This window comes from Sphaeramia orbicularis, chromosome 14 (genome assembly GCF_902148855.1).
Source record: "Sphaeramia orbicularis chromosome 14, fSphaOr1.1, whole genome shotgun sequence".
Lineage (NCBI taxonomy): Eukaryota > Metazoa > Chordata > Actinopteri > Kurtiformes > Apogonidae > Sphaeramia > Sphaeramia orbicularis.
The window spans coordinates 6,874,060-6,901,404 of NC_043970.1; the positions used below are offsets into that span (position 1 = coordinate 6,874,060).

Consider the following 27,345-nt stretch of genomic DNA (forward strand, 5'->3'; position numbering starts at 1 on the left):
ACTTGTTATGGCTAGAGACTAGCAAGCTATAGTCCTCAACCAGGTCCAGTAATAGGCTATCAAACTAGAGTTGTATATATTAATTCCAGTCAATGATAGGTAATGTTAGTCTGGTGGCCTGATAAATGGAGCAGGATGAAAACGTTATAATTACGATGATAGTGTCTAACTGCCTAGGGGGTTAAAGTAATCACAACACATAGGCTATCTTAAGCTAGGTTTACATTATGTTCCCGGTGGCCACGGCAGCCAAGTTTGCCCGAAACGTAGTGTACTGTGGGATTTTGGCCATTTTTTTCCCCCATAATCAATTTTCAAATTTTGCTACATAAATGGTGCACACATTTCGGCCAAATGGGGCTGCTGTGACATCCAGGAACATAATGTAAACTTAGCTTTAAAAATCTGGCCTGGCATCCAAAGCCTCAGCCATGCTGCTCTGTGTTTTCATCTGTAACACTACACAGCATGTGGGCATGCCTCAATACTAACGTGCTCAAGACCCAATGACTCAAGTGTCAAATTCATTGCCAACTCTTCAAAAAATCAATTTGGATTGATCTAATAGATTTGTTGTTGCAGCACAAGTTTTTGGTATTGGTGTTTCAGCAGGTTTAGAGTGAAACCATTCTAGTTAAGGGTGCCTCAATAGCAGAGAGTAGTACAATATACAACAATGAACCATAATAATGGAACTCATAGCACAAATGTTTGGTGCTTCCAGAGCTGATTACTCTTATTTAAGATTCAGCTTTATTGTCACTCAATCATTACACATGATCAGAATAAAACACAGTTACCTTGGTCTAGTGTGTGAAGCATGAATGAATAGAATAAAATAATAAATAAAAATAGTTAAGAGTAAAAAAGAATACAATAAAAATGACTAAAATAAATAAAACTAGAGCTGCAAGCAGTTGTGAACGGGGGCCAAGCCTCCCTGCACCACTTGGCCCCCAGGCCCTACGGAGCACACGGAAGTTGGCCTCGAAGGATGATGGGCTCAGGGTGAGCTCTGGGAGGCTCAGCTCCTGTTCATAATGGTTTGCAGTTCTAGAAAACCAGGCTCTGTCCAGGGAATACATTGCTATAAATTTATGAATGTGTCATTTAAATGGAAGTTAGAGGCAAAAATGTGTATGCATCCTTTATAGTGCCACCTAGTGGAATACAGCCACAATTTTTGGTATGGTAGATTTGTATCCTACTCTACAGGGTCCACATAAATTTCACAGCCCTCAGCATTAGAGTTCAGGTGATCAACTGTCATGTGATTTGATTTTTCTCTTTTTATAGTGCCTATTGACCGATTGAGCGATTTATGCCAAATTTGGCGCAGGACCTCTGGTTGACCTCTGAAACAAGTAAATTGAGTTTGATGTTGGTAGCATTTACTTTGACAAAAGTATGCAACAATATGTGTATATTAGCTAACAAAAAAATTATTTGTTTATAATTAGCACATTTTTTGGAGCAGCAAACTTCTTTTGATAACTTTGGATCAGAGACCTCTGGAGACTATATGTGCAAAGTTTGATGCATATGGGGCTTAAACCCTAGTAGGAGTTTGAAAAAGTATGTTTTCAATATGTAGTAATTTAGAAGGCGAAATATGCAGCACAAGTGGGCAGGGCCTATGTCAGAAGACCCATCTCTATCCAAGGAATACAAAGATGTAAAGTTTATGAATGTGTCATTTAAAATTTGGAAGTTAGAGGCAAAAATGTGAATGTATCAGTTATAGTGCCTTAAAAGTGGTAAATTGTCTATCTCCTTACGCATACAGTACAATTGCAGAATGAATGAACTTGTAAAGTTAGCACCACTCACGTAAGTAGCCTACCCAAGCTAACACGAACCTTTCCCCCCAAAATTTAAGTTTTCAAAGTAATAAATGCAGTCCTTTCAGTGGTTAACCCCACTACTCAAAAGTATAAGACACACAACAATACATACAGAAGTGCAACAACAGTTGAGATTTACCACACTCGCTGCTGTTTGTCCCACAGAATAACATAAGAGAGCTTGGTTTGTTTGGAACAATTCGGGCTTACATGAACCACGTGATCACCGGAATGGAGACGTGAAAGCGTGTTGTAACTCTCTTTATAGGGCTCTGCCTGATGTCATAATGCAGTTGTTGCGCCGTAGATGTACAGACTAGAGAGCGCTCCCTGAAATGCCTCCCCGGAACTGGTGGGCGAGACTGACTCTTGTGGTGGGTGGTTCTGACTGTGGTGGGTGGGTCTGACTCTGGTGCAGCTCCACCCTTGTTGTTCTGCGGTGAGGACCACTTGACTGTAGAGGCCAATGAGGGATCAACAGGCATAATTCCTGTATTTATGGCAAATGTTCAAATCACAGTTGATAATGCACAGCTGTAAAATTATGGTTGTATGATAAGAATCTCTCCCTAAAACCACTACCTATCCACGATAATTCGGAAATTGCACTTGGCCTGAAAAATAAAAGCATACAATTGTTGTACACTGTTCTCTTGAGTTTCAACTTTACATCTGTAGTAACCCTACATAGAACTGGTTCTTTGTTTTCTAGAGAAAAAGAGAGCTTAGTCAGCAAATTAACATTTCTATAAATAATTGTATTCATAGATACAGTAACTGTGGCGACTTAGTTTAATGTAACATAAGTATTATTATTGTTTGTATAGTCATATAACTTGTGGACATAAAATAAATGCTATATTAAAATATTTTCTCAGGAAACATCAGAATTAGAAATGTTAACATAATATTCGTGTATATTTATTTTACTTATATTGATAATATTTGTGCAGTACATATTGTACAAATTGCTTGTGTTTTAATAGTTGTATACACATGCACACAGCGTATTGCTTATTTCTTCCCTGCTGTTTTTGTTTAATACTTGCTGTAGTTTAATATTTTTCAAAAAACACAAGTATAAGTAAACGTATTTTACATAAAATGACTGATCCTTACATGATTTGTCTTGAGAAAACGCACTAAATAATCGTTAACGTCTTTGATCTTTTATTCTGAAATAGATACCCGGAAGTAACGTTAGTGTAGTTTAAGACCGACTGAACCGCAACTGTTGCTCAGCACAGTCCCAGTGTTTTTTTGTTTGTTTGTTTGTTTTTATTGTTTCAGAGAACATGTTGTCCAGTCCAACGGGTTTTGCTGAATGTTTACACGAATGGGAGGATTTAGAGAAGGACTACCAACAAATTCAGGCAAGTTCAAGTAACGCTATGTGTTCGCCGCTTGAGCTAACTAATACACTCGTGGTGGGTCCTGTGGAAATAAGCTAACAGTGCAAGTCTATGGAGGGTGAAGGAAAGTCGGGTCGTGGCGGAAAAACAAAAACTCACTTCAAGGTAGCAGATTATTTGGAATGTGTACTGGAATATGTTTAAAAGACGTTAGCCTGACAGGACCCCGTCAGTTTTATATATAACATGGGGAGAGTTGCAACGACAACAATTCCACCAATCAGGGAAGAGTTAGAAGTCATCTGATCATCACAGTGGTTATCCACTTTCTTGTTGTCAAGCCTGCTAACAGGCACTTAAAGATTTCATTGAGGGAAAAACTGATTCTGAAGTATTAAAGTATTCTTTTTCACCAAAAATAAACTTTGTTTTGTACTTACACAATTGTAGATTAAATCATGCGATTTAAGTAACTTATTGTGACTTCTCAGGTAAAATGTGATGTATTTCTCCCCCGATTATTTCAAACCACTATGCTAATACAGTTAGCTAAACAGTGACTGATGGGTGAGTTGTAATATTCATTTATTCATTCATCTTTTGAACTTGCTTTATCCTCACTAGGTTCGCGGGGGGTGCAAGAGCCTATCCCAGCTATCTGTTTCAAAAGTGTTGTAATCGTCCCCTTGCATTAAATGTGTACTCTTAAATTAAACAGAGAGTGTGTTTGAGGTATGGACAGTCACAGAGGCCTCTGTTTTTGCTTCTTTTGCCTTCTTTTGTTACAACTCCCTCCAGCATGTGTTGCAGCCTAGCCCAGTACTGGGGTAGGTTGTGAGTTACAGGTGCTGAAGCAAAAAGTGTTAGAACCATAGCAGCACCTTCCAGACAACAAGTTTTCCAATGCTGTCATGAATATTTCAACAAGATAATGAAAATTCACACTGTGCACCACACATTATAAATCCTTGGCAAGAAAGACAAAGGGTGCACATGTTGTACTGGTCCAATGCAATCTCTTCTTGTCCCCGAAAGAGTGTGTAGCACTTTGAACTTGCATGTCATAAGACTTGTAGGTAAAAACACCTGAAACACTTCATCACTTGGTTTACTCAGTCTTCGAATATCTCTGAAGTGTTGTGAAAAGAAGCATTACAAATAGGTAAATGTTTAATGTGTTACAGCTATTTCTTGAATGAGTTGTAAAGTAAAAAAAATTTTGTACTGTTCCAACTATTTTAATCTGGCATTGTAATAATCAAAATTAACAAAAATGATCAGTACAATTAACAAAGTACACAATTTGATAAATTGTAAACAGGTGCTCTGCTCTGTGGCACACAGACACAGCAGCTTTGGAAATGTTCTCTCTTTTCCAGAGGTGTGAAGAAGTGACTTCATCTATTTATAAAACAGCTAAATATGCTGTATATTAGAGCTGCACAATATATTGTTTGAGCATCGTCATCGTAATGTATGTGTGCGCAATAGTCACATTGCAGGCCCTGCAATGTATGAGGCAAATAAACTCAACATGTTCGCATCTAATTTCAACCTGGGTACCTGACACACACTGCGCACAGCAGTCCACCAATCACAATAGTTCTTAATCAGTTTGTCGAAGCAGACCATACCATTGGGGCGGCCATGGCTCAGGTGGTAGAGCGGGTCGTCCAATAACTGAAGGGTTGGTGGTTCGAATCCCGCTCTTTCCTAGTCAGTCCACTGTGTCCTTGGGCAAGACACTTCACCCTCCTTGCCTCCAGTGCCACTCACACTGTGAGTGGTCGGAGGGGCCATAGGCATGAATTGGCAGCCATGCTTCCGTCAGTCTGCCCCAGGGCAGCTGTGGCTACATATGTAGTTTACCACCACCAGAGTGTGAATGTGAGAGTAAATGAATAATGGATCAATAATGTAAAGCGCTTTGGGTGTCTAGAAAAGCGCTATATAAAATCCATTCCATTATTATTATACCCCTGCACATGGAGTGAGTCGCTGGTAACAACATTGAAAAATGAGCAACGAACAAGAGAAAATCAACAAAAACGAAGACTTGGCGCCAAAAAGAAAAGCAACATTATTATTTCGGCTGCAAGAAGGATGACACTGAAACACGTGCTCTGTGTCGATGGTGTGTTGCACTTGTTGCCACAATGTGTGGTAACACAACTAATTTGTTTTGACCATTTTCGTTGGCACCACACAGCTTTTATACTCTCCCGAGTATTTTTTCATATTGCAACATATATCGCAGAGTTTTAAAAAAATCACAATGTCAGTTTTTTTCTCATATTGTGCAGCCCTACTATATATGATAAATATGCTGTGTGGTTCCCCACAAAGTGGGAAATGTGGGGGGCTAAAAATGGAGTCATTAATTCTCCTAAGGATAAAATAATCCAGTAAAGTACGAGTTCCACTAAGTTATGCTATAATTAGGATTAGTCATCAGAAAGACCGATAACAATATACATCGACAGTAAAGTTTAAATTTTCAATTCTTTGTTGCTCCACAACAAAACTTTGTTGAAATGTTTTTGAGCTGATTGTCAAATTGAATAAAATTCAGTAACATTTCTACTTCCATACTGAAATAGACAGATTATGAATAATAAGGACAATAATAACTACAACATAAATGAAAGTTCTTTTCTCACTTCAGTGCATTTCAGTCTACTTGTGGAGTGTGACTATTAAAGTTCAGATAGTTCAAGACCAATCCATTTTATCTAATATCAGACCCTTTTTGTCATGGCCAATATTTTGCCTTTCCTTACTTTATTAAGTATTGACTGTGAAACACACTTTTTCCTCCGGAATCTTTTTCCACTTCTAGGAGACCCATCGCCTGTATAAACAGAAGCTGGAGGAAGTCACCAGATTGCAAGACAGCTGCTCCAGTGCTATTGCTCGTCAGAGGAAGAAACAGAGAGAGCTCACAGCCTCACTACTAGAGTATGTGTTCATCATGGTTTCAGTGACATGATGTTGTGCAGCTAGAGATAGTCACAGTGTAATATAGTTGTCACAAACCTTTTAAAGTTTAGTGTTTACCCTGTTTAGTGACAAGTCCCTCAACACTTGTCAATCCATGTTTTCTGACATTAACTCAAACCCTGCGACTGTTGCAGGACGAAGTGTTATGGCGTGGAGAACAGGTTTAATGCCTGTAAAATGGTATGAAGTAATGGCCATTGTTTACTTAAATAAATCACCCCTTGTAAATGGCATTTTATGTTTAGCCAAAATGTTATTTACATAAAATGATGTCTACTTTAGCATCCTCACAGGTACATTGCAAAAAAATGGAATATCATGAGAACGTTCAATATTTTTGTCACTCATTTTAGTAAGTGAAACCCATATATTATATAGACTCATTACATATAGAGTGAAATATTTCAAGCCTTATTTCTTGAAATTTTGATGATTGTGGCTTACAGATAATGAAAATCCAAAATTCAGTGTCTCAGAAAATTAGAATATTGCATAAAATCAATAAAAAAAGGATATTTTAAACAGAAATGTCAGGCTTCAGAAAAGTATGTTCATTTCTATGTACTCAATACTTGGTTGAGTCTCCTTTTGCATGAATTGCTGCATCAGTACAACGTGGCATGGAGGCGATCAGCCTGTGGCACTGCTCAGGTGGAATGGAAGCCCAGGTGGCATTGATAGCGGCCTTCAGGTCATCTGCATTGTTGGGTCTGGTGTCTCTCATCTTCCTCTTGACAATACCCCATAGAAAATCTGTGGGCTTCAGGTCAGGCCAGTTTGCAGGCCAATCAAGCACAGTAACACCATGGTTATTGAACCAGCTTTTGGTGCCTTTGGCGGTGTGGGCAGGTGCCAAGTCCTGCTGGAAAATGAAATTGGCATCTCCACAAGAGCTTGTCAGCAGAAGGAAGCATGAAGTGCTCTAAAATATCCTGGTAGATGGCTGCGTTGACTGTGGACTTCAGAAAACACAGTGGACTGACACCAGCAGATACCATGGCAGCCCAAATCATCACTGACTGTGGAAACTTCATACTGGACTTCAAGCAATGTGGATTTTGTGCCTCTCCACACTTCTTCCAGACTCTGGGACCTTGATTTCCAAATGACATGCAAAATCTACTTTCATCTGAAAAGAGGACTTTGGACTTTCCTCAGTCAGTGATGATTTAATTTTTAAAAATTGATTTTATGCAATACTCTATTTTCTGAGATGCTGAATTTTGGGTTTTCGTTATCTGTAAGCCATAATCATCAACATTTCAAGAAATAAGACTTGAAATATTTCACTCTATGTCTAATGAGTTGATACAATACATGGGTGTCACTTTCTGAAATGAGTGACAAAAAATATTGAACTTTTTCATGATTTTCTAATTTTTTGAGATGTACCTGTATACTGAGCAAGTATAGTGAAAAGACAGTGCTGGGCCTTCAACACTTATTTAAGCTCAGTGGGTAGCTGTCTTTGGATTTCTTGTGTGTGTGTGTGTGTGTGTGTGTTGCTGCTCCAGATAGCTTGTCAATCATATAACCTGTCTGTGATGTATACTAATGGATTCTGTGTTTTGTTTTTGTTTTAATCTCTGCATAGATGCAAAGAAAAACACTCAACATCCAAATTAAGTGTGGAAGACATGGAAGCCATTGATGAAATCCAGAATTCCATCAATGACCGAAGCAGCGCTTTTTTTGAGATGGAGGCTTTTCTGCCAAAGAAGAATGGGTTGGAATCCAGGAAGAAAAAGCTGATATCAGCCTTTAAATTTTAATAAATGCCAAAACAATAAATTAACAATAAATCACTTCTTTTTTTAGGTTATACCTTAGTCTTGTATTGGGAAATGTCAACGTAACACTCCTCAACAAACAGGCAAAGTATGCCATATGAACTTTGAGTTTTTAGTTTTAACTCCAAATTGTTATTTTGTCATCACTAACTTATTTTTGGTGTTCTTCCACTGAACAGATTTGCCTACAAAGATGAATATGAGAAGTTTAAGTTGGTCCTGACAGTCATCCTCTTCCTCTTCTCCTTCATGTGTCGGTTGATCAGCTACAGGTAACAAACTTTTCAACACGCCCATCTACATATCCAGAGTGTGAACAGAAGTGCCTTTCAATTTTTTTGTTGTTGATATGATTATCTGGGTGAAAAATCCAGAGTAATCACATTGACCTATGTATATGTAGTAATATATAGTAATAGATGCTATATAGTAATGATGAAAGGATTAGTCACCTTGTATAATGATTATTATATATGTACTGTATATATGATCAGTATTTGTTATATACAACATAGATATCTTTATACATAGAATAGCTGTATACTGGCTATATACATTTACATCCTGCCAGTGTTGTACTTCTGCATAATTACATATGAAGCAAAGATTGCTACTAGTTTTAAGACACTGTCATTGTCTATATGTAGAATCTAGCTATATCTACAATTTCTATTCGAAGATATTCAAACAAAACCATAAATCTTTAGTGTGTGCAGGAAAAAAAGAGTTCTGGTGTTATTCCAAAGTTGTTATTGATATGTGACATCTCTGACAACTCTCCAAATCACTGAATAAATGTGTTGTGATTAGGGATGTAAACAATTAATCTACTATCAATTAATTGTCAAAAAGAATTTGCTCGATTAAATCACAATAATTGTCTTTTAATTGCCCTTTTCCATGGCGGTATTTGTTGTGTCGACAACAGGAGGCACTACTGCCTAAACTAGCCTTCATTGCCCCGGTTGAATACCGGGGGTAGTCACCCTGTCCACCTGTCAAACACCTGTATGAAGGCTGCCGGCTTGTTCACATTACGAAGCTACGACCAGAACTGGATCATGGCGTTAATGAATTAAGAATCACTTTAGGGGCTTGGTGGAGTGAAACACAGACCGGCCCATCTGTTTGTCCCACATGTTGTGGGTTGCCTGTCTGTGGGAGTGGTACATCCCTGCCAGCAGGAGGAGGCCCAAATGCGCGCACATATACATGGTCAGCATCGGTCTGGTCCCGGACGGAGTGGGGGGGGGGGGGACACAGCATTTCCCCACTCCTTGAGATCCATCCCCGCGTGTACCTCCTCCGTACTGAAATCTCGCTCCATCATGTCAGGTAGTGATGCCAAGTCAGAAATGCCCATTTCTTCTAAACTACCCCTCTTCAGATCCATTTATTTTATTTCATTTCTCAGCAGAATTTATTTTGTTAGACTACATAAATGTTGTTGGTTGTACTGTATCTCTAATGGTACAATAAATCAATCATTAAGGAATATAATATGCTTTTTTCATTATTATAGACTTTATTGAAAGAGAAATTCAGGTTCACAGGAAAATCACCACTCATCAATTAATTGTTAATCGATTGTCAAGGTCAACCAACTAATGATTAATGAATTCATTGATTATTTGCATCCCTAGCTGTGATCAGTTCCACAGCCACGTGTTTAAAATCAAACACCTACATATGCAGACTGCTTCTACAAACATCCGTAAAAGAATGAGTCAATTTTCAGGAGCTCAATGAATTCAAGCATGGTAATGTGATAGTATACCACTTGTGCAATAAGGCAATCATGAAATTTCCTTGCTACTGTATATTCCACAGCCAGCTGTTAGTGGTATTATAACAAACAGCAACTCGGGCACAAAGCGGTTGGCCACCTACAATCACAGGGTGTGCTGACCCCTCTCTGACCCCTTCCTGTTCAAGATGACTGACACCAGTGCACAAATTTAAGGTCCATAAATACCTGGATGAGTAAGTTTGTTGTGGAGGAACTTGACTGGCTTTCACAGAGTCCTGACCTCAACCAAGAATACCCAAGAATACCTTTGGATGAATCAGAGTGGACACTGGGATCCACATCTTCATCCAGCATCAGTCCTAGACCTCATAAATGCACTTCTAATGGAATGGTCAAAAATTTCTATGAACACACTCCTAATCCTTGTGGAAAGTCTTCAAAGAAAAGTTGAAGCTTTCATAGCTGCAAAGGGTGGAATAATTCCATATTAAATTCTACAGATTAAAAATGGGATGTCGTTAAAGTTCATGTGTGTATATGCAGATGTCCCAATACTTTTGGCAATATAGTGTATTTATTGACTGAATTTCAATGAGTAGGAAGTGCTGTGTGGATCAGATTGGTCTTCGTTTCTCTGCCAGGTGCTCTATAATTTTGCAGGTAAAAGTACAGTAAAAGGGGATCCTGTACATCCTGTCAGATTCTCTTGGAGAGGAAAAATCTATGGTACCCCATCTTGCAGTGATGGTATGTACTGGTCTGTTTGCCTATCGTGCTCAGAATTTAAAAAAAAAAAAACTTATTTTTTCACTGCAAGATTGCGGGATATATATGTATATATATTAAATTCCGGACTATAAGCCGCTACATTGCCTGCCACACCCCAGGGAAGAATCTATCTATTGTTACCATGTATGCAGGAATGGATAACATTAACATCTTAACCTTTATAAAGTTAATATTAACACACACAAAAGGGGAACTTTTAAGGAAAAATAGTAAACCTTCAAATGTTAATATTGTTTCACCATCCATCCATCCATTATCTTCCGCTTTATCCGGGGCCGGATCGCGGGGGTAACCTCTCCTCTCGGCTCAGCTCCTTCTTTACCACAACCGACCGGTACAACGACTGAATCACTGCAGACGCTGCACTGATCCGTCTGTCAATCTCACGCTCCATCCTTCCCTCACTCGTGAACAAGACCCCAAGATACTTGAACTCCTCCACTCGGGGTGAAGACTCCCCACCGACCTAGAGAGGGCAAACCACCTATTGTTTGTTTGTTTCACAAATATACAAAACAAAACTCTGAATGAAAACACCCAATAAAGCTCTCCAGAGACCGTCATAAATTTAAAGCATCTCAGAATTAATGCGCACGTTGTGCGTAATGTTAAATGAAAATGATATTACAACAGACCTAATCACTTGTTTTTAATCTTTATATTTTAAAAATAAATTAAAAGTCCTGCTCTAACGAAAAACAAAAATTTGTTCACTTTCAAGTGTCTTTCAAGTCATTTTAAGTCCATGAATCCACAGCCGGCGCAAAAGCAAGTCAATCCCATATCGGCACGAATCCAAAGGAAACCCCGATAAGTCCACCGACAAAAAAAAAAGAAAGAGAAAATGTGCTTTTATTACTATCCTTTTATTGCCTCGTTTTTTGTCTTTTGTTTTTTAATCCTCATATTAACAACGAATCAACCTATAGATATGACAGCAAGCTCACACATATCATACCCATTTACATACAGGGAATGATTTCATTTGAACTCAAAGAAAACCTTTATCCAATTACCGTCCAGTTTTGACGCAATGAAAAAAAAGGTTCCACTCGGTCCCATAGACTCCCATAGAAGCCAGGCTTCAAAGGGGAAATGCATTGACCATAGATCGTTTGAGGAAACAGCGCAACGGGAATGTATGAGAAGTGAACAACATCGAGTCTGATGATTTGTGATAAAGCTGATTCTGAACGAACACGTCTGTGAGATGAACGTGTTTTAACACGTGTAGTCAATGAAATGTCAACACAACCAAGCATATTTAACCATTTAATTTTTGTAATGATAGGGGAAGCCGGGCTTCTCTTGCAGTCTATGAGAAATCGCCACTGGTGGACACCCGCGGCTTATAAACCGGCGCGGCTTATACGTGTACAAAATTGATTTTCTTTCTAAAATTAGGGTCTGCGGCTAATATTCAGGTGCGGTCTATAGTCCGGAATTTGCGGTGTATATATATATATATATATATATATGTATATATATATATATATATATATATATATATATATATATATATATATATATATATATATACACACACACATATATATATATATATATATATATATTTTTTTTTTTTGTTTGTTTGTTTGTTTGTTTGTTTGTTTGTTTGTTTGTTTTTTTTTCCTTTCCAAGAAGATCTGAAAGGACTTACTGGATCCCCCCGATTTATTTATGGGTTATCATTACAAATAGGTGTGATTTCCCATTTCCCATAGATGTCCTTTAGTTTAATTATTAACTTTTGTTATTGTTTCTGATATAAAGTTGTCCAGTCAGACACTTCACTTGACAGCAATGCTATGATTAAATTGACAAATACAAAAAAATGGGTTTCAACCATGAATTTAATACTCAATTATAGAAATTCCTCTTATGCATAAAATAATGTGAATAAGATTGTATTATGTGTTTCTGTGTTTCTAAAATTTAAAACGTGTGTAACCATGCATTGAACAAATATAAGAGTGTACTCGACCACTAGTAATTATTAGCTTACTGGCTTGTTGGCCGGTAAGGCTGGTGTCGTCGTTGTCTGTCATCTGTCATCTGTTGTCGTCTGTCATCCATTACAAAATTTTCAATTGTCTTCTTCTCAGAATCTACAATTCTGATTGACTTCAAACTTAGTATACAGCTTCTTTATGATGATGTCAACACAAGGTATTGACATTATTTCCATCCGGATCTGATTCTGGATGTGGTGCGACTTTGACAAATTTCCCCATTATTAGAGATAGGAAGTGGATTGATACAATAAATCAGTAAGTATCACTGATATCAAGTTGAAATTTGAATTTTTTACAGATCTGATTGGAATATGACCAAAACATGGGCTATTTCTGTCATATAATAAATACACATAACTGGGTGATAATAAATGGCATCTGGATACATTTCCCAAAGCTTTTAATTTGGTCGGTAAGCTACAGGGCCATTGGTCCTATTTTTTTTTTTTTCTGTTACCTGGGGTAAGACCAAAAATAAGAAAACGTTGATGCCCAAAAATCTATGGGTACTAACAAAATAAGACAATATATAGGATATGAACAAAAATAAGTGAAAATTTCTTCATAGATGGTCTTCTGTATGAAGCCCTTTGAGTTTAACACTTTATTCAGCAAGTGATACTCTGTGGAGATGTAGCGTTAATTAGTGGATGGTAGTTGCTTTTTGGTACATCTATTCCCCTACTGTTTAGGGGTGAAGCCCAAACTGTGACCATATGGGCTTCGGAGTTCAGTGCACAGCATGGGCATGGTGAATATGACAGACATTTGTCTTTGTGGCTGACACATTTATTCATATAGTGAAGTGTTGTGTTATTAACTGTAATGTTGAATAAAGAGTTTTTGTTTGTCTGTCTGTCAGAGCTTTAGATGCCCTGTTCAACTTCCTGTTGGTGTGGTATTACTGCACACTCACAATCAGAGAGAGTATCCTCATCAGCAATGGCTCCAGGTATGGAAACTACTCACATAGTTTTTATCATCAGAACTGATCTTTCAGGCACCTAAAGGCCTCCCCTGATGAACCACAATAACACTATTCTTTATTAGTTTGCTGATGGAAACTTCTGTTGATGTTAAGCAGGGGTGTCAAACTTATGGCTGGCAGGCCAAAACCGGCCCGCCAATGTGTCCAATCTAGCCCGTGGGATGAATTTCTGAAATTGACTTTCAGCCCAATTTAATGACCCATGGGCCAGACCAGTCAAATAATGCAATAATAACCTATCAATAGTGACAACTTCAAATTTTATTTTCAGAAAAGTAAAATTATTTGAACATGTTTACTTTTACAAACTATCCTTTCACAAAAAATGTGAATAACCTGAACAAATATAAACAACCTGAAATGTCTTAGATAGAATATTGGTCAAATTGCATTTACTTCACTTGTTACTAAATGTTTTGTGTATTTGTAGATCCATTGTGATCTGTAAGATGTAATGCGCTTGTGGAGGTGAGAAGTTGAGGCATAATATTGTTAAAATTGGACTTATTTTTCTTAAGAAATTTCGGATTCATGGTGGTTCATGTTACTCACATTTTTTTAAAAATACTTTGTAGATGTAAACATTTTCTTAATGTAATTTTAGTTTTTTTACTCTAAAACATAGACAAAGGTTTAGAGTTGACATTATTTATGGGTTAATATGCTATTGTTTTAATAGTCCGGCCCACTTGAGATCAAATTGGACTGAATGTGGCCCCTGAACTAAATTGGATTTGACACCCCTGATGTGGATGTGACAAGAGTTCAATCCACATAGAATGATTTGCGCCTGTTGATTGCATAGGGAATTGCACAGCATTAGTACCCTGTATCTGCTCTGGGATACCTAGATTATCTAGGATGTGTCAAATTTTTTAGTTTTTCTGTGTTTCTCAGCATTTCATCACACAATAAAAATGCAGAAATTGGAAAAACCCTCAAGCCATGTCTCTTTAAAAGAGCTGAGATGTGCACACGCAGAACAGTCACTAAACAACATTCATATTTCTGTAGTATTTCACTTCTATAACAATCTGCTGAAATGCCCTTCAAAATAGGTTTCAGCTATTAATGTAATTCAAGCAGGTCTGAAACATGCTTGATTAATGTGTCAAATATGTGTCTTAATATGTCTAGGATTTTGTGGGCTTTCAGTTGTTCAATGTCTAGAGTTTATTTGTACTTTAGAATATAATTTCTTTCAGAAAGTAACAATTTATTTTTAGTTTGTTAGTTTACTTGTAACCCTGTCAGTTACCTCTAGTGTCAATTAAGCATTTAATGGTCATGTTAAATAAAAACTACACACTCAGTCACTTGAATTTGTAGCCAAAATAAATGCAAAACAGATGAACTAGGAAATGTCTGAAACACCTACTTAATGCTAAAAGCAGGTTCATTTCCCCACATTGATGGATTAATGTTTGCACCAAGGTTGTCTTGATATATATAAAAAAAACCCTGTGTTTTTGTCATGTAGTGACACACTGCTTCTATTTTTGACATAGTTGCTGGCATCATCAACTTGTACTTTCTTTTGTTTTAATCTACAATTTACTGTCATTCCTTTGTTAATCTTTCATGAATCAATATCCCATGCATTTCTGCAAATGGATTTTTAAATTCTGTTTAAAAAATGTATGGACTTCTGTATGATGGAGCTCTTGATACAGACAAAATGTGTAAAGATATGCTTGGAGGCCATCTTGTGGTGAGGGAGCTTGAGGACTGGCAGTAGTAACTAACTTAATAGTATCACAGCTTTTATTTCACACTGCAGTGATTATGTATATCTCAAAACACAGTCAAAACACATTTCCATCATATGTAAACTATATGGTAAGGAAAAACACATTATTCGATAACCTATCATTCCATAACACATGTGTCCCATGGAGAGAAAAGTATGGAACCTCGCAGAACAAGTTTAATTCGTTCCATGACCGGGGTTGTTTTGCAATTTACTTGTTATACAAATCCGTTTTCTCCATTGAAATGAAATGATACATACACTGAACAAAAATATAAACGCACCACTTTTTTTTTTGCTCCCATTTTTCATGAGCTGAACTCAAAGATCTAAAACTTTTTCTATGTACCCAAAAGGCCTATTTCTCTCAAATATTGTTCATAAATTTGTCTAAATCTGTGTTAGTGAGCACTTCTCCTTTGTCCTTGTCTGAGATAATCCATCCACCTCACAGGTGTGGCATATCAAGATGCTGATTAGACAGCAGGATTATTGCACAGATGTGCCTTAGGCTGGCCACAATAAAAGGCCACTCTAAAATGTGCAGTTTTACTGTATTGGGTGGTCCAGGGGGGTCAGAAAACCAGTCAGTATTTGGTGTGACCACCATTTTCCTCGCACAGTCTTCTTCATGAATTCTCTGAAACAGCTTTGGAGATGGCTTATGCTAGAGAAATGAACATTCAATTCACAGGCAAAAGCTATGGTGGAGATTCCTGAAGTCAGCATGCCAATTGCATATTCCCTCAAAACTTGTGACATCTGTGGTATTGTGCTGCATGATAAAACTGCACGTTTTGGAGTGGCCTTTTATTGTGGCCAGCCTAAGGCACACCTGTGCAAAAATCATGCTGTCTAATCAGCATCTTGATATGCCACACCTGTGAGGTGGATGGATTATCTCAGCAAAGAAGAAGTGTTCACTAACACAAATTTAGACAGATTTGTGAACAATATTTGAGAGAAATAAACCTTGTGTGTACACAAAAAAAGTTTTAGATCTTTGAGTTCAGCTCATGAAAAATGGGAGCAAAAACAAAAGTGGTGCGTTTATATTTTTCTTCAGTGTAATTAATCCATTCCAGCTGCCAAAAACCACCCAAAAAACCTTTTATAAGGGTTTTTAAAACAGTCAAGTGCAGTTAGAAAGAAAATAGTAATTATAAAAACAAATAAACTGGTTTTATCCACTTACTTACCTTTAAGATGAGACTATCTGTGTGTGCGTGAGGAAGGAAGAGGGTTTCTCGCTGGAAGGAGAATTTCCTTCCAGTAAAACATGAAGTAGAAGAATTTCCGGTGTTTTGTCTCTCTCTTCACGTAATTTGGGTTTTCTGGCCTCACTTTTCACTGTCCGTCACTATCATTTGCAGGCGGTGCTATTAAAAACCCATCCAGAGAAATCTGTTTTGTTCTGCTTTTCAAAATGTTCTGAAAATGCAGCTGCATGACCTGAGCTTAATTTGTTGGGATGATTTTTTTCAACAAAATCAGAAATCTCTTGCCAGCACTTCTTTTAGTTTACTCACAGAGATGGCCTCCTCCATTATATTGTCCTTGTTGGGGAATTTCATCATCCCCTCCTCCATCTGAATGCTGGTACTTTAGTGTGAAGTGAGCTTGTGGAGGCTGCACCTGTTGGTAGGAGCGCCTGCTCGTAATGTAGATTTCCACTTGTATTTCGAGACAAAAAATTCTCAAGAGCCATGGCTTATAAAGCAAATTTCTCGTACTATGGTGCACTTGTACTGCAAGGTTCTACTGTAAAAGCACAAGGGCTGATTTAACTGTTTTGCAATCAATTCTTAATTCAACTATTATTTTTTTAATAATTCACCTGATTAGCGCTTTCCTTGAATATTCAACACTATTACTTGAGAACTTATTTTATATCGAAATAAAACTGGTATTGGTATCTGAAATATACCCAGATGGATTAATACTGATTTGACTCTAATCATTTGGATTACATTGTGACATTGGAAGTGAATGTGGGAGATCATGGTAGCACTTACCCCTTCTTCCAGTCTCATTTGTGTTATTCAGTGTCCTCCTTGTTATTTCAGGATTAAAGGCTGGTGGGTGTTCCATCACTATGTTTCTACCTTCCTGTCAGGTGTCATGCTCACCTGGTGAGTGATTTTAACTAGATCAGTAATGTTAAGAGTTTGCGTATATTGTTTGGTCATATTCAGTCAAAATGTTTTAACATTATTAAAAATATTCTTTAACTTCAGTTCATCTTAAATTATTCCCATCAGGCATGAATTAACTTACTTTTAAAAGTCACAGTGCTCGCATAATTTTAACAGAGATGCATTCAAAGCAGACATGTAATGTGTCCACAGGCCCGAGGGCGTTCTCTACCAGATGTTTAGGAGCCAGTTCCTCACATATTCTCTGTACCAAAGTAAGACACTCATATATTTCAAGATTGTCCCCAGCTTCTTTGAATGTTGTCCCCATTCTTTCACATCTTGTAAATTTTTAATGTTTTTTTCTTTCCTTCCTGGTGTAGTCACAAGGGATGTGATACACATCATATTTCATTTCATCAACATAATGTCTGAAAATATAAAATAATGTTCTTAAGAGGTCTAGCCCCAATATGTGCTAATACAACACCATGAGCGGTTGGACCAGTGTGGAAAATGTGGAAAAAAAAAAAAAGCAATGTTAAAATTGAATTTTACTTGTATTTCATTGTAGACACAATGAAATAACACACTTCAGATTCACTACAACACAGAGCTACACAAATGCTAGTTCAACCTTTACTAAGCCAAAAGGAAGCCTTCACTGTGTCAACATTGTCAACTTCTCTGGGCTCTGCGGCATCTGTTAACAACCATCACTCACACTCTCATTCTGAATCCCTCCCTGTCTTTCTTTGAGGAACATTTCAGTAATAATTTTCTGACATTTGTGGAGAAGTGGTTGTTGGTGTGCTCATCTTTCTATGTCAGCCCTGTGATGAATTGACCACATGTCCAGGGTGTACCTCGCCTTCAAAAAGTATCTCTGTTTGATCAGATATTGCAAACAAAGAAATTTTGTTTAATAAGAAGTCTCTTTCAGTCGCTAGACTTTTTTTTTTTGTTGAGAAATCTTTTCGGTTGCTGATATCTCAAATAATTTCTCTTCTTATTATTAATATTAGTAATAAAAAAAACAAATTTCCAATATTTTCTTCATAAGGTGTAAGTGATTAATTGTGTTTGCAGTGTAACTGTGTGACCTTATGGGCCAGATTTAATAAAGCTGTGCAATTAAGCATGAGGCCACAATCCAAAAAGAGCTCAGATGGGAGTGGCCATTTCTGCGGGGATCTACTAACGCAAATTCAGGAATACGCACGTAACCAGATGATTTCAGTGATGATCAACTCAATGTACCAGGAGCAGTGTAAATTGATGCCAGGTCAAACATGGACTCACCTAATGAGGAAAAGCATGCTCCACAGAGGAAGATGGTGGTGGCAGGGTCATGTTTTTCTTAATATCACTAATACAGAGAAATACAGGAACACCACCATGGACTATATTGTAATCAATATGCTATGATACCCCTTCCTCTGTAATTCCGAATAAATTAACACAAGTATAGAAAAATACCTGTCTTCTACAACTTCCTCTCAGTTCTAAGAGAAGATTTGCACTGGCTCAAAGCATTTTTAAATCTGGCCCTATGACTGATGTTAGTCAACAGTCAGTTCATGAATAGTTTGCATTTGTTTTCTTTGTTTGTATGCCAAGTAGGCTTCGTCCAGTTTCTGCAGTACTACTATCAGAGTGGCTGTTTGTACAGACTGCGAGCACTGGGAGAAAGACACAACATGGATCTAACAGTCGGTGAGAAAAATTGCCTTAGCAACTACCAGCTCAGAAATGAAGCTTGTTAAATCTAAGATATAGGTTGTGATTGGTACCTTGAATAAATAAAGGTTCAAATAACAGATAAGGCCCTAATTCCTCTTCACATTACATAAACACACTCTTAACGGTAGTGGAACAACATTTTGGTGTATATAGGCCAGGGCATTAAGAGAAAAAACGGTTTGTCGACGTCTGTGGCACAAGTCGACGTTACTTTGGAGGAGTTGACTAGTCGTGTGTTATTCTCTCTCCCATCCCTCACCCCACAGCGTGCAAGCCTTCATTCAGCGCATGTTGATACTCTCATCTTTCTACATGAAAACGTGGACCACAAGATAGTAATGCACAGATCAGCGGACCCAAGTTGGGTTGGTGCAGTTCCAAAAAATGTCACTATATGCGGGGTCAAATAATTCCACAGAAGTGGGTTGGAAAAAAAACCCCTGACCCACGCATCACTAATGCAAGGCCAACACTGAAGGAAGAAGATGACTCAGAGTAGGATTACTAAATTGATTGTGATCTAGAAAAATTATCGTTTAAGTAATGTTCTGTGAACCATGCAAGCACAACCAGTATTGAATAATAATGTGGACAGTCAGTGTGTCTGGATTATTCTGTTTATTTCTTTCATGAAGACAGTGCGCTCTTTTCTCTAACATGCTGTGTGTCTTGGCTGCCGCTGTCTTAACCTTCTCCCACTTTATGTTCACTTAAATTTAAAAGAAAACTCAAGGTGTTAGACATTTAACTAAACAAAACATAGGCTGAGAAGGACTGTCGATGCTTGTGTCTTGCAAGTTTTTTATTCTGCACTTTACATTGTTAATGTTACAGTGAACGTTGGTACAAGTTGCTAATTGTTGAATGGGTATGTGTCTGTGTTGTTCCTCTGCTGTCAATGTGATGACGTCATCACACAATTAGTCGATTCGACTTCGACTTTATTGACAAATAAGTCGATCTGAAAAAAATCTGAAGTCACCAATGCCCTAATATAGGCAAGTTTCAGTACTTTGTAGGGCTGCAACTAATGACTATTTCAATAGTTGACTAGTCATCAACAACTGTAAGGACGAGCTGAATGGTCAGATTATGAACTGCAAAATAAGCAAAACAATGGCTCTTATTTAAATTTATTGCAACACTAAAATACATTTTCTTTCTTTTAGCAAGAATATTTGGTGCACAACAATTATCAGAAAACTGTATTAATCCCAGGGGGAAATTGTTGTAAGTGTGTGTGTGAGTGTGCATGTATGTATGTAAATGTGTGTGTGTGTGTGTGTGTGTGTATATACAGGGTGGGGAAGCAAAATTTACAATGAACATTTAGTTGTTTTTTCTCAGCAGGCACTACGTCAATTGTTTTGAAACCAAACGTATATTGATGTCATAATCATACCTAACACTATTATCCATACCTTTTCAGAAACTTTTGCCCATATGAGTAATCAGGAGAGCAAACGTCAAAGAGTGTGTGATTTGCTGAATGCACTCGTCACACCAAAGGAGATTTCAAAAATAGTTGGAGTGTCCATAAAGACTGTTTATAATGTAAAGAAGAGAATGACTATGAGCAAAACTATTACGAGAAAGTCTGGAAGATACTATTAAAGAAGAATGGGAGAAGTTGTCACCTGAATATTTGAGGAACACTTGCGCAAGTTTCAGGAATCGTGTGAAGGCAGTTATTGAGAAAGGAGGACACATAGAATAAAAACATTTTCTATTATGTAAATTTTCTTGTGGCAAATAAATTCTCATGATTTTCAATAAACTAATTGGTCATACACTGTCTTTCAATCCCTGCCTCAAAATATTGTAAATTTTGCTTCCCCACCCTATATATATATATATATATATATATATATATATACACACATACATACATACCCTGTGGATTAATTTCGATTCAATATTGTTCATTTTTAATCTATGTATAATAACATTTCATCTTGCATGAGCAAACAGACTCAAGAAAGAAGGGAGTATTTATGCATTCAACATGTTTGTCGCAAGCTGGGCGACACGTTAGCCGAAGTGCTAGCAGAATCCCTGACTAACGTATGCTTCACGTTAATATGGTATTTTGAGCTGGAAGTGCCTCAGTGAAAAGAAAACTCCTTCCTGCAGAGTGTGCATAATACTTTGTCGGTCAACTTCCATTTTGTGGGTTTTTGTGCTCAAATTTCCCATAGAGAGGGCCAGAGAGGGTTTAGCATCTTTCATTTTTATCGGTTGGTTCTGCTGCCTGTCACTACTGGATCAACTGCCCATTTGTGCATGCATGACGGTAACTACTTGGACAAACTGCCCGAAATGCGTTGGCAGAGATGTTCAGACTCATTCTGCGCTGCAGATGGGTTAATTGCATTATTTTTAATCAGAAATCATGATGATTGATTAATCTGGGTCTTTCATTGAACATACTCCTGTGAATGACCAGCACGTCATGGAGTGGGTGAGTGGAATTGTCCAGTATTGTCATGATCTTGGACAACTTTTGCTTCCCTGACAACACTGTCTGCAACAAAAGGGCTAAGCTGGCATCAATGGTCCACAGCCAGTTTCTGGAGGTGTCTCTGAACCCATGCAGTGATTTTCATTGTAGAATCATGCCAGATTACCTTGGACATCCTGTATTGATGTTCATGAAGTACATAAATGTTAGTGACTATATGACTTAATGAATGATGTGTTAGTTTAATTTATGTGATTAATTTTTCTGTGTATGCATGTTCAATTGAATGTTCACCATCATTTATTTATATGTCTTTTTTCTGAAACTTGTATGCCAGTGTAAGCTGTTAATGCAGCTGATTTGTGTCCTGACCTTGTTTTTAGAGGGTTTTCAGTCCTGGATGTGGAGAGGCCTGTCCTTTCTGCTTCCTTTCTTATTCTTCGGTCAAGTGAGTATCCTTTGTAATACTGTTGACTGCTCTCTTACACTCAGGCTGTATTCATTTTATGGCTACAGATATTTCTGAAATTTAGAAGACATATCTGGTGAAATTCAGATTTAAACACTGTAAATTTGGGTCAAAAACTTAAATCCTGTTTGTATGAATGAACCACCACAGTTTTCTTTTTCCAGTTCTGGCAGCTCTACAACAGCATCACACTGTTCAGGATGTTCCAGTTACCTGAATGTAAAGAATGGCAGGTAAAGCTACTCCATCTGTAATGCTGAATTGTTCTAGGTACTATTTTACCTAAATGAAATTCGAATTTTACATCTAATGACATTGGTGACTCACTGAGTACCTCAGTCTTTTGTTTGAGGTAGTATGGCTCTGTATGTCAAAAATTCTAAATTCTGAAAGATTCTTTCAACAAGAAAAGTCCTGTTTGGTGTGAGGACAAAAGAGCATTTGGCTTTTCATCTCACTGAATATTGGATATTATATTCAGGGATGTAATAGCTTATATTCTTTAAAGCGGTGTTTTTCAACCTTGGGGTCGGGACCCCATGTGGGGTCGCCTGGAGTTCAAATGGGGTTGCCTGAAATTTCTAGTAAATGATCAAAATAAAAACTTACTAAAAAAATATATGGTGAGTTGAGAGAGACAATCCCAATACATAAAAGACATGACAAACTGTGAGTCTGAAACTGCAGCACTGTGGTACTGTTTATCTTTCAAATGTTCATTGTGGTCGGTTTCAGATGCTGCAGTTCTTTCATAATTCATAGTTTGAGTTCTTGTTTGTTCAGTATTAATTGTCAGCCTTGTAAATCCAAGATGGACTGACTGTACATATCCTGACCAAGGAAAATCCCATTCTCCCTTTGTGCAGTAATCTACACCTGGCTTTTCTGCCTCCGTCCACAATATTATACATTATATAGACTAAATGTTCTCTAAAATGAATGTTTATTTGCAACATAGTATAGCAAACTATTACATGATCAAACACAAAAAAATTTTAGCCAAAAAAGTCTAAGTTTTGAATGTCTGGGGTTGCCAGAAACTGCGATGTTAAAATGGGGTCACGAGCCTAAAAAGGTTGGGAACCAGTGCTTTAAAGGGACTCAACAATAGAAAATGTTTTGTCTGCCTTTTTTGGTATTATTTGTTAAGGCAGATTTCTGGTGTGTTTGTAAAATAAAGATATCAATATCATTTACATACACTCTATAGAAAGTCACAATCCCCCCCCACTGTCTGACATCTAATCAGACCTGTTTTAGGTCAGTTTGGATAAAATTATATGCATTTGCTAAATGCCATAATGAGCAAGATACTTTTCTTTTTCTTTGAGAATTTAAAAAAAAAAAAAAAATTCTTCAAAATCATACATTTAAAAACAGTAGATCACTATGCCTTTAAATAATTTTTGAAATCCCAGATAATGATGCCATGGTTTTGGAAGCTTCTAATAGGTTAATTGATAACATTTGGGTTAATTGGAAGTACACTTGTGGATATATTATAACGAAGTGGCCACTGACACAGTGCTGTGGCACGAAATATCAGTTTTTCTATTACCAGAGAGCCAGTCAGCGCCCTCGTTCCATCATGTGTAGACTGGTAACTTGTTACATCCCAAAAAGTACCAAAGCAATATAGCAAATGGGTCAGATTTCGACCCAGTGGAGATATAGGTCATTCAGTAATGTATTGGACTGCAACGCGGAACACTTCAGTTCAATTCCCAGTCAAAGTAGCGTTTTGTTTTGTTTTTTTTTTTTCCCCTGAAGATTTTTTTTGGGGAGGGCGGTGCCAAGGGCACCGATAGGTAAATCCAGCATTGATATAAATCAGTCACTGGGACTATGTTCAGAGTGCAGAATTCGGACCACAGCATTCAATACACTGAACTGACAGAGAACTGAGAAGTCACAGGGCACACTGCCGCATCTAACATGTAGCTCTGCCCCCCTTCTCCAGCCTCATTGACTGCACAGAGCAAAGAACAATATAAAACAACATACAGAGTATTTAGAACAATAATTCCTATTCTATACGATCACTAATTTGTCATTTGTTCCATCAATTGCCACAGTACTGTGGTAGCAAAATGTACAAAAGAATGCACTGAAGTGAACGCCCTATATCACCACAGTACTGTGGCAACAAGAGGCTAATGAGTTCATGTAACAGTATCCATAATTGGCTCTAGTACAAATGCTAGCATTTGATTGGCTCTGTGGCAATTGACAAACCGATATTTTGCGCCACAGTACTGTGGCAGTAGCAATTGCCATATTATAATGCATGCCTCAAACACACTATTTCCTTGTGTGACATCTTGAGAAAATTGATATCTATAGACATCAGAAAGAGAATTCGAGACCTCCGAGTCTGACTCATCCATGGGTACAGTTTCCAGATGCCTGAAGTTGCCATGTTTATCTATTCAAACAGTTTTACACACAGAATGCTGTGTTTTCACTACATGGAACCAACTCCACTTGATTCGGGTACCAGATACTATTCCTGGAGACCATTTCCATTACAGGATACTACCGACTTTAGAGTATCTGTACATCATAGTGACGCGGCATGTAACTTCCGTGTCGTCTGTTGCTGATAAACTCGCTGGTTGCATGTTGCCCCGTCAAGCTCACACTGAATTTTTTTATCGGCCACTGGATTAACCTACCAGTATATTTGCTGTACACTTCTGCATCTGTTTTTTAAAAAAATGGTGGGTTGCATATTGATAACACAATGCTGCACTCTAACCAATCAGTGGTCTGCAGTGTTTACACGTCACATTTTAGTATCTCTTCCCCTGCTTTGGAACCTTGGCGGAGCAGATACCAATAACTTGTACCGGGCGCCAGATTGCAAGTTCTTTTACATAATGGAAATGCAAAAAGGCAGAGTAGAGTTGAGCCAGTACCACGTAGTGGAAACACAGCATTAGACACCATGGGAATGTCCAGCCATTATCCTGCTCAACGAGGAGAGGGGTTCTGTGTCTCAGAGATGAACATGCTTTGGTGTAAAATCTGCAAATCAACCCCAGAACAAAAGCTTAAGACCCTGTGAAGATGCTGGTTGATGCTAGTGAGAGAGCGTCATTATCCATAGTGAAACAAATCCCGTACTGGCAGCATCATGTTTAGGGGGCATTTAGAGCTGAAATGATTAATACACTTGAATCAATTAAGAAATATATATATAATTACAATTTTTCTCAATCGAAGCTTTGTTTCCTTAATTTTTATTCTGTTAAATGTCGGTTTCACAAAGTTGTATATTAGTTCCATTTTAAGTTGTTCATAAGTTAGTTATTTGGATACAAATGTGCTGAAGACTGCAGTGCACATTTCATTTGACTTGTTTGTTTTATTACCTCCGCCAAGGAGGTTATGTTTTTGCCAGGGTTTGTTTGTTTGTCTGTTTGTTTGTTTGTCTGTCCGTTAGTGTGCAACATAACTCAAAAAGTTATGGACAGATTTGGATGAAATTTTCAGGGTTTGTTGGAAATGGGATAAGGAAGAAATGATTAAATTTTGGTGGTGATCGGGGGTGGGGGGGCCCATGGGGGGGGCACAGACCAGAAAATTTCATCAAAATCTGTCCATAACTTTTTGAGTTATGTTGCACACTAACAGACAGACAGACAAACAAACAAACAAACCCTGGCAAAAACATAACCTCCTTGGCGTGGGGGAGCCCACGGGGGGGGGGGGGGGGGGGCACTGATCAGCCTTGGCGGAGGTCTGCGCTCTCCGAGTGCTTCTAGTTTATATAGTTTTGTATAGGTATTTTTACATATCCTTTTATACTTTGTGGTTGTTGTTTCAGCTGGTTCCGGAATGAAGGACAAGTTGTTTGTCATTTTCAGATGTCTTTCACATTTTTACTATTTTTTTGCTTATTCAAATAATCGTTTTATTGAATTAAAGAAAATAATTGATGGATTAAGGGATTAAAAAAATAATTGATAGCTGCACCTCAAAGGGGCATTTTGCTGCAGGAGGGACAGGTGCACATCACAAAATAGCTGGCATCATGAGAACAGAACATTATGCGGAAATATTGAAGAAAAATGTCAAGACATCAACTAGGAAGTTAAAGCTTTGCACAAGTGGATCTTCCAAATGGACAATGACCTTAAGCATACTGCCAAACTGTAGTTACAAAGTAGCTTAAGGAAAACAAAGTCAATGTTTTGGAGTGACTGTCACAAAGCCCTGATGTCAATCCTATACAAAATTTGTGGGCAGAGCTGAAAAAGTTGCCTATAAAGCTGGCTCAGTTACATGAGCTATGCCAGGAGGATAAATTCTAAACTACTGTGAGAAGCTTGTGGAAGGACACCCCAAATGTTTTACCTAAGTCATACAGTTTAAAAGCAAAGCTACCGAAAGGAAAGGAAATATGTGTAAACCTCTGACTTTGAAGAAGGTACTAAACAATTTTCTAAAACATCCTGTCTCTCATTAGTCTGGCATTTAGCAAATAGAAATAATTTTGGTAATCCTAACTGACTTAGAACAAGAAAAGTTTGAGTGTGAGGGAAAAAAAGTTATGTGTCTTTTTATATGGTGTATGTAAACTTCTGGTTTCAGCTTTGTCATTTGTTGCTCAATGTGTACATGATTTTTTTTTAGCAGAGAGATGGGCTCTTGAGAGTGCCTGTTTTTTTCAGCTGTTATTTTCTGAATATTGTTTTTTTTTAAAATTCACAGTAAATGTGTAGTTCTTAAAACATACACATTTGGCTTCTGAGTGTATGTCATTGATGTTTTTGTAGGTGGCGATGTGTGGCTGCTCATACATGGTCCTCTTTATGGGAAACTTCTTCACCACGGTGGGAGTGGTTTATCAAAAATATATGAACAACCAGGATAAGTCCAAGAGCCTGTAAGATTACAAGACAATGGAAGCCAATCCCCTCCTGTTAATGGAACACAAATCACAAAATGCTGATTAAAGAAGTCACTGTTATGTGCATCATACAGTTGTATAGAAAATCTGGGTGCTCCTTGAAAACAGCAACAGCAATTTGGTGATGGATTTTTAGTTGAACAGATGCAAACACAGTATTTGTATGATATGGAAAAGGACCCATGGTTGTTGAGTGTTTATTTGAAGAGTCAGAGTATATATATATATATATATATATATATATATATATATATATATATATATATATATACGTATATATATATATATATATATATATATATATGTATATGTATATATATTTATTTTGTTTTGCAGTTATGTTA

General features: G+C 37.5%; 1 protein-coding gene across 3 annotated transcripts; it reads left to right on the top strand.

The window, feature by feature from the left end:
- Window positions 1–3,058: 3,058 nt before the first annotated feature.
- On the top strand, window positions 3,059–27,139 carry tmem120aa (transmembrane protein 120Aa). 3 transcript variants are annotated; one of them, XM_030153917.1, is made up of 12 exons: window positions 3,059–3,217; window positions 6,036–6,154; window positions 7,791–7,922; window positions 8,015–8,074; window positions 8,166–8,258; window positions 13,403–13,492; window positions 17,345–17,410; window positions 17,627–17,688; window positions 19,034–19,129; window positions 22,001–22,065; window positions 22,251–22,319; window positions 26,868–27,139. In XM_030153917.1, the coding sequence occupies exons 1-12, from the start codon at window positions 3,140–3,142 to the stop codon at window positions 26,979–26,981; spliced, it is 1,044 nt and encodes a 347-aa protein (XP_030009777.1). In that variant the 5' UTR covers window positions 3,059–3,139; the 3' UTR covers window positions 26,982–27,139. The 3 variants fall into 3 exon arrangements, with proteins under 3 accessions (XP_030009777.1, XP_030009778.1, XP_030009779.1); XM_030153918.1 differs by having other exon boundaries at window positions 19,037–19,129; XM_030153919.1 differs by lacking the exon at window positions 17,627–17,688 and having other exon boundaries at window positions 19,037–19,129.
- The last annotated feature ends 206 nt before the right edge of the window (window positions 27,140–27,345 follow it).